This window comes from Oryza brachyantha, chromosome 1 (genome assembly GCF_000231095.2).
Source record: "Oryza brachyantha chromosome 1, ObraRS2, whole genome shotgun sequence".
Lineage (NCBI taxonomy): Eukaryota > Viridiplantae > Streptophyta > Magnoliopsida > Poales > Poaceae > Oryza > Oryza brachyantha.
Window position 1 is genome coordinate 28,234,974 of NC_023163.2, and position 8,387 is coordinate 28,243,360.

At 46.8% G+C, this 8,387-nt stretch overlaps 1 protein-coding gene across 1 annotated transcript; it reads right to left on the reverse strand.

Annotated features, from left to right (window-relative positions):
- Window positions 1-1,032: 1,032 nt before the first annotated feature.
- On the reverse strand, window positions 1,033-2,313 carry LOC102717390 (WUSCHEL-related homeobox 9). The gene is made up of 2 exons (XM_006644972.2): window positions 1,713-2,313; window positions 1,033-1,606 (listed from the first exon to the last, which is right to left on the reverse strand). Exons 1-2 carry the CDS (start codon window positions 2,089-2,091, stop codon window positions 1,380-1,382), a joined length of 606 nt encoding a protein of 201 aa, XP_006645035.2. The 5' UTR covers window positions 2,092-2,313; the 3' UTR covers window positions 1,033-1,379.
- Between the last annotated feature and the right edge of the window lie 6,074 nt (window positions 2,314-8,387).

The following is an 8,387-nucleotide window of genomic DNA, read 5'->3' on the forward strand; positions in this document are numbered from 1 at the left end:
CCGTACAAACCATATTCTACTCTAAATTCAACGACTAGCCAAAACACAGTGATCTGTCGATTTCAAAATATAGGTCTCATTTTGTATTAATTGTTTAGACACGAGATTAACTAAAAAAGTACTTTATTAAATATCATTTCTGTGATAAATAATCATCATACTTTTGGGTATGAGTTTAATAATATCAATTTTGAACAATAATAGTTATGTCATAATAGAGTAATATTTGGGAGTATACACGTGAAATCTCCACTGATGAGGGTGATTGTTTAGCCAAACAGTATATTTATAAATGAAAAGTAATTTATTAATGAAACTTTGATATACGCATTCTTGGTGATCTAAAAACTAATATTAAAAAAATCGATGAAAAACCTTAAAATCAACTTCAAATTTAAGGTTAAAAATTTAATTTTTGGTATATAAGTATAAGTATAATAGAAAAGATGTGGGTGATCTTTCAAACAGATGTGGTCTTTGCAATCTAACACGTACAATAATCTTTCCCATTATTGCAAAAACCGTGCGATTATTCAGTGTGCGGGGAAGTCAACAAACAAGAAGGGATGGATCATATGGTCGAAAAGTTTGCTGCAAACTTTGAAACTCGGATGTCCAACAACAAGGTTCCAAAGCAGCTGATCAGTCAACAATTTCTTAGAGGAAAGCAGGTAGCAGTTTTTTTTTTTTTTTTGAGGAACAAGCAGGTAGAGTTGACTATCAGTCCACACATGCAACGCGCGAGCAAGTCAGAATTCCTTCCCTACAAAGGTCACGGACAACGAACACTCCAGTACGACAAGACCACGGTTAAATACTAGTCTGGCTTCAGAACTATATTTGAATCTTGTATTGTTAATTTCATGTGTTCCTACTACTGCTTCTCACCAAACTCCATGCATGCACACATGAATCGCAGCATAATACAGCAATTAAAAAAAATCGGTGTCCATATATACGAAGGGAAATTCAGAGCATGCAAGATTGGAAATTAAATGAATAGGAAATAATTTGATGAGACCACTGCAATACGGAATAATTATAATGGATATATCATATATCAGCAGTGACCATGTTAGTATATCCATGTAGCAGAAAAGAGCAAAAGTAGAAGTACATCGCATGATGGTAAGACCAAGGAAAAGGCAATGGAAATCTCGTCTGCGTGCTCTTTCCTGATCCTCCCAGATACTGCATGCAAACAAGGGTCTTTCCCACAACACATGCCGTATCTCACGACATCTCGTACGTACTCCTTTTGATGTGGGGTAGCTAGATCGAGCCAAGAACTAGGCAGATGCGTAGTTGCGTACAGCGATAAGTCCAGCTGCAGGTACAATCGCGGCAAGCTGCATCGTGGCATGTAAGCACGCGTCGATCTACAGACCGAAGCTGCAGAGCCTGAGCTCCAGCGGCGGATCCCGGCCGGCCGCGACGTCGAAGAACGAGATTTCCCTGCACTGCTCGCCGCCGCCGCCGCCCCTCACGTACCGGACCTTGTCCACCTCGAGGTCATACGACTTGAGAGGGAATAGCTCCAGCGTTTCCACCTCCCTCGTCGGCCGCTCCCACATCGCTTCCGTCTCCACCACGTCCCTCACGTAGCCTGCACGCGCGAAACAGAAACTCGATCAGCTGATCAGATCAGGACCACCGCGGAACACATGTACTCGAGTATACGTCGTCGAACTGATCAAAGTATGCATGCTTACATGTCAAGAGCCGGTGATGGTGGCCGTAGCTTCTGGCCTCCCGCTTGCTCTCGGGAGGCTGCAGGACGAGGTCCGCGTCGGCCTCGTGGGCGGTGGCGCGGCTGTCGTCGTCGTTGCTGCCGCTGTCGGGGGAGGAGGCGCCGCGGCGGCGCTTCTTGTGGTGGTGGCGCTCGCGGGCCTTGTGGTTCTGGAACCAGTAGAAGACGTTCTTGCTCTCCACCTTGCCGAACGCGCTGAGGTGAGTGGAGATGCGCTGGATCTGCTCCGTGCTCGGCGTCCGCAGCCCCGTGCGGAACAGCTCCGTCAGGACCTTCACCTGCTCCGCCGTCGGGTTCCACCGCCCGCACTTCACCCCCACCCGCCCGCTCAGTGCCTCCATGACCAATCGATCTATCGATCGCTATATATACCTAGCTATATGTAGACACACAGATTTGCTCCCGCGCTAGCTACTTACGCAGTTTGATCGATCGACCAAGCGACTGCCAGCACTAGAGCTGCAAGCTACTCCACCCAAACAGTCTAACTCGGCCTTGTGGTAGATAGCTTCTGCTTCTGATTTGGTCTCTTCCGGGATCTTCTTCTGATCAGAAGCAATGCTGAAATCAATAGATGCGCAGAGGGGGGCACATATATATAGTCGGGCAGGGGCAGGGCCGAGGCGGTGGTCGTGGGAGTGGCAGTAGCGGATTCGAAGGTCCCGGTGCGTAGTTTCTTTCTTTCTTTCTTTTTTTCTTTCTTTCTTTTTGTTTTCTCGAACAGTGAGAACGAGCGAGAAGAGGGGGAGGCCGGAGACATGCGCAAAAGCTGCCACTGTTTGCAAGAACGCTACTCCTGCTATAGCTTAGCCCGTCTCGTGCGCTGCGCCCGACATCCTTAAGGCGCGAATTAACAATGAGGTTTTGGTCGCCCATGCATGCAAATACAAGTGCCGTCGTGTCGCGTAGCATCATGTCTTAGAATGAGCCCTGCTTGCGGAGTTGATGGTTAGAATAATGCGGTGTGCTGATCTGATTTCTGGGGTGCATTATTCCATGGGGATATCTGGCTCTTTGCATGGGTCGCGACTAGTTGAAGAGAATCGTTGTGAGGACCAGGCTCGTGGCGCATGGACAATCCAGTTTTTGGAGTTCGCCCGTCTGGTCTAGCCTGACCCATCGAAGTGCCTGCGCGCATTGAATGAAAGGTGTAGTTTCGTGTGTAGCTTCTGAACAGGTTAAGCAGCAACAAGACAGACCAGCTATTTTGTCAGGGCGAAAGTACCGCTACCACCAAGACGCATGTCAATTTCCCAGAATTTACTTTCTTTTTATTTATTGCTTACCCCAGTAATGTATTGGCGCCAGTGATACATACCCCAAATCTGAACTTGTATTTGGCCATTTGCACGTCGCTTAAATAATTGGCTGCGCGCGTGGAGATTTGCCGTATGCGGTTTCAGTCAACAAATGTCAGTGTCTGCCAAATTTAAGGTGTGATCGTGCATGGAATTCAAAAGAGGTGTCAGGACAGTAACATGGACGCTACATGCATGGGCATTTCGATATGCAGCTCAAGTCAAACACAGGACACCAATTCATCAAGCTCTATCTGTAAATCTACATCCAGCCTGTTCGATCTAACGAACAGCTGGTAGTCCGGTACACATGACACGGAAGCCGGCGCGCGCGCGACTCCCATTCGAGCGTGGCAACTGTTGGTCATGTGAGGAGTAGCTGAGATAGCCACCAACTTTGCTGTCTGCATATCTTCTTTTTTTGACACATAGCGACAATCACAAACGCGCCGGTTAAACACACCCAATCATCGCGACATGCATACGAGTTAACGCTATGGACGCAAGCACCGTACGTGCATGACACTCGATTCGGCTGAATTCCTGTCTGCTTTGCATGCACGGACTCTGCGCGCCAGCGAAAGGTGCAGTCACGCCGTCACGGTCCAAGCAAAGCCGTACGGTCCTAAGCAAATTTAAAGCATGCAAAGCAGTACTACTACCGGCGAACAACGAAGCAGGAGCCTGTACACGGTCGCTTAATTTTAGTCCTTAATTGCGCTCGTCATCGTTCCGGCTTGTTCGGGGATGCCTCCGGTAGTGGTATGGTGTCTAAACACCAGCCCGTCAAGTCCGCGTGAGGCAAGCTTTTGGACGATCGGCCTCCTGAAAAGTTGAGGAAGATGTCATACTTTTGGGGCGTCGTCACGGCAGATACCAATGATATGGCCACACCCAGCGGCCGCGGCAGGGGCGGGCAATCGGAATGAGATCGCGAGCGGCCGCTCCGGAAAGCGACGGCACGGCCGGCCACCTCATTCCTTTTGCTTTGCCCGCGTTTTTTATGCCTGCATACCGTGCCGTGCATGCTGTTTGAATAATGGCACAACGGTGCGCTCGCGCTTGCTTGCTGCTTGGTCTGTCACTGACCGGCCGCTCACGCTGCCCCTGCGGCTGCGCGCGCGCGGCGTTGCTGCGTGCAATCCGTCGCGGTCGTCGCGGCTCGCGTCGGTCGCGGCGCCGAGCCGGCTTTACGGCCCTTTGGGCGTTCCCGAGCACCTCATGCACGGAAAATCCGTTCTGCGTGGGAACCAATTCCCGAGGCGGACGGGGGGTCGGTCGATCGATCGATCGCTCTTTCGCCCCTTCGGCTAGCTGCAGATCTCGATCGATCGGGAGCCCGAGCGTGGTCCACGGCTCCACGCTGCCTACGAACTGAACAGAGACGTGCAGTGCAGAAGAGCCGGGCCGGGATTAGTTTAAGTCGATCTCCCGTGACCACCCTTTCTCGCGTGGCGAATGGATTGGACGGGCGAACGGGACCGGGCCATGATTGGATCGACCTCATCGTATCGTTTACGTGTGCGTCTTTTTGTGGCAAAAGTGATTGACGAGGGTGCATGCCATGCATGGGGGATCGCTCTCTCACTCATGCACAGGTGTGCTTGACTGAGCGCGTTCAAGGGTCGTGCATGCATGGACCGGCTCGAGGGGGGTAAAGTTGTTTTGGGGCTAATTATCATGGCTTTGGATGATTTGTTAGGGCATTCCTAACCCATAGCACTAGATGTAGTTTCTATAAACTCCACATCATCAAAAAACTAGGACACTACTCTTCCAATGTAAATACCACTATTTCATACTTCAATTTAATGCTACTTATCTCACATGATATCTTGAATGTTGTATAGAAACCATATCTCATGCAAGACATAGTTTCATTCTCTTTCTTCATTTATTCACTTGTCACATTATCTTTCATCCTAGATGACAACTTAATTAATGTTATGGACACCATCCTGATCATTGGGTTGAGAATGCCCTCATGGTTTATTTGGTTGGTAATCTACGCCTTGACATGACTGCTTGGTTAACCAGGGGTTACCTTTCCCCCGACAGAGCATCATAAAAAGTAAAGCAAATTGGAATTTGTGGAGCTTAAATGCATGTGCGTAAGGTAAGAATATAATGATGAGTAATATAGCTAGCTCATGTTGATGGCCTGGAAAATGACAGATCCATGCTTGTCCTATTTTAATGTGATTACTGAATACTGCAAATACGTCGATCGATCTCACAACGCTGCTTTATGCGTACGATTGACCATATATACCAACTGTATAATCTGCATGTGGGAAGGTCAATACAGTATACGACATGGCTGCTACAAGCGAGTCTAGCAGAATTGCATGGAGGAAGACATACATTGTCCTATGCGTTCGTCGAAAACAGATTCGATCTCCTCAACTTGATCGCCGGCGATTCTTTTATCCTCGCGCGCACAACAATCTGGGACTTGGTCTGGGCTTGCAAGAGGCGCGCCCTCAGCAAGCTTCTCTCTCGCCTTGCATCTCCATGTCCGTTATCCCTTGTCTTCCCGAAAATCCACCGTCGATCTCGATGCAACGCCCGGGGGCACGCCATGCTGCACGCGCGCGCCAAACCACCCATCCCCGATCAAATCAACGCCCAAGCAACACAAAACTACTCCAAATCTGGAGCTGCGCAAGCCTAAGGGGGTTGAACCGATCGACGCCGTTTGACTTCGGAGGAACGGTTGGCGCGGCTCGGTTTGGACAGTCCCATCTAGCTGTTTCCGCTAGTAATTCCCAATGCAGGGTGGCGGAACGGAGGGCGACCGATCCGTCGTTCCCCGCTTTGAATGTCAGATGCCTACCTTTCACTCGCCATGAGCTGAGCCGTGCCCGTTTATACATCTTCGATGCACTGTTATTCACAAGGCGAACTGGCGGAGTAAACATCCAGCCCAATTTGGTCTTTTTTTGGAATAGGCCGAGATACCGGACCATCAGCAAACCGCAAACGGTCTGCGCGTTCTTAACGTAGGCCGACGCGTTATGGACCTCTATAGGCCCAAATAGTTATGTACTCTCAACATCTCCATATAATTTGTTTTGAGGATTGCTAGTTGACGGTATTCCGTCCAAATGGTACGTCTCTGTGCGGAGATGGGCGGGTGGAGACGATGCATACGGAGGCCGACGGACGGAATACCGTCCTCTAGTTTTTCCCTTTATTTTTCACCGATCTCACCTATACCAACATAAAAACTAAAAAGCTAGAATATCTTTTACTTTATCAAATCTGAATGCAATCTTTTTTTTACTTTATCTACTATAATGCATTTATTTTCCACTTTCATGAACTCCAATACAATGATTGCCTAAAAATACTTATTTTGGTACAAACAAGAGTGTGTAAATATGATCTTATTTTAGGACATAACTATTAGAAATTTCTAAAAGTAACTTTTCCTATGGGTTGACATAGAATAGATTGAAAGTAGTATAAATTTTGTATTTGAAAGATATTTCTGGATAGAATTTAAGATTTTGTAGTCTTTTCTTAATACTTTCCATGTCCGAGCAAAATTTTGTAATATAGTTTTTCCAAGATTCATCTCAAATTTGAAAAATTTGAGTAAACTTTTTTCTAAAAAGGTATATTTTTAACTCAATGTTTTCTTTAAAAACTCAACCAAAAGTTGAAACTTTTAAATTCAACTTTTGAAACCTTCCACTCCAAATTTGAAACTTCCCACTCATATTTAAAACTCGTTGAAATTATAAATTGTTTAACTCATATTTCTAAAATTTGAGTAAATTGTATGGTAGGCTATGTTCATTTAACTCACATTGTACTGGTTATTGACAAGACTTTTCAACATGGACTAGGTATATATTGTTAACAATTTCACACTATGAGTTTAGATCATTGGCTCATCTGTCCGGCATTCTTCTTCCTAATCAGAAGTAAGAAATCAGAACTCCCTAGTCTCTTCCCCCACAATAGCGATCTAAAAATCAATGTTGAAAAATAAAATTTGGTAAAATCCCCAAATCAACTCTAATTTAAGGTTACAAATTTAAATTTTGGTTAATAAGCATAAGTAGAAGTGAAAAGATGGAGGTGCATATAACTTTGCTTGAGTGGCTCGCTTGCATTGGAGAGAGGGACTCAGAGTCTCACCGGGACAGATTTTCGCTTTTCTCTAGGCCTTTAGCTAGAAATGGTATACACACGTTGTTTAGTGAGACGTGCACTAGCCTTCTATCTATGGGTCCTCACTGTGGACCAAGGTGTCGTGTGACTCAATAACGCTAGCTCGGCATGTGTCCAACGTGGCTCAAAATCATGAGACTTCGTTGGACCACTCGCATCCAACAAGGGAACCATGCATCTTCGTTAGTCAGTCCAGAAAGGAGACAACTCGTGAGCTCCGGCTTTGCACTAGAGCGTGCATAGCCCCGAGGGCGAGTGGCAAGCCAGCTGCCGCCACGAGCTCTGGCACCACAAGCTGCTGCTTGCCCTTGGCTCCACCCGCCACCGTCCTGAGCTCCGCCGCCGCCGTTGCTGCCCAGACTATTCTTTTATTTTTAAACATTTTTAATAGATAATTTTATTACTAACTTTTTTAAAAAAAATATTTTCACCGTATAAACCTTTTTGCCATATTAGTGTTAGTGACGTGACAAGACAACCCTGTCACGCAAGCTGGTTGGTATAGCAGGCTTGCCATGCCACCGACACTAGTACGACAACGTTGTCTTACCATGCCAGTGATGACAAGCCTACTACGTCACCTCTGAGGAAGTAATATGTATCTTGGCCATTAGGTCTAATAAAATTAATGGCTCATATTAATTTAGGAGCTCTAAGAAATTTTCCAAAAAATATAGAGGGGAGCGATGACACTATTTGCAGGCCATCGTCCTCTTGGGCATAGATGGTCATAAGGCTCGAGGCCTGCCGGTCGGGCTGATGACAATGTTATTTGGCTTGGCCCAAACACAACATAACATAATTGGTGTTGGGCCAATGCTAGCCTGGCCCGATAATTGGGTGGTATCTTGACCGATGCCTTGGAACGATAGGTCGGCACGACACGACCTGACTTAATGAGTAGGGAGAGAAATAGTTGAGGGACTCGGAATTCAGCCATATAAGACATGCCTCAAAGAGAAGAGGAAGGTAAAATAGATTTACTCTGGTCATATAAGATATGGCCCAAAGAGATAAGGATTGGCAAAATACTTATTTGAAGAAGAAGTATGATGGATTGTCATGCCTCGACCCGGTCTAGCACGGCCCGAGTCTAATGGGTCGTGCCTGGACCATTGGTGCCGCGTGTGGGCAGACACAGCATGGCCGGCGTATAG

What these genes read in the sequence shown, in the direction of transcription:
- LOC102717390 (XM_006644972.2), bottom strand. Translation starts at nt 2,091, where the DNA reads ATGGAGGCACTGAGCGGGCGGGTGGGGGTGAAGTGCGGGCGGTGGAAC. An exon ending in CCATCACCGGCTCTTGACAT is followed by an intron (nt 1,607 to 1,712) that starts GTAAGCATGCAT and finishes TCGCGCGTGCAG; the next exon opens with GCTACGTGAGGGACGTGGTG.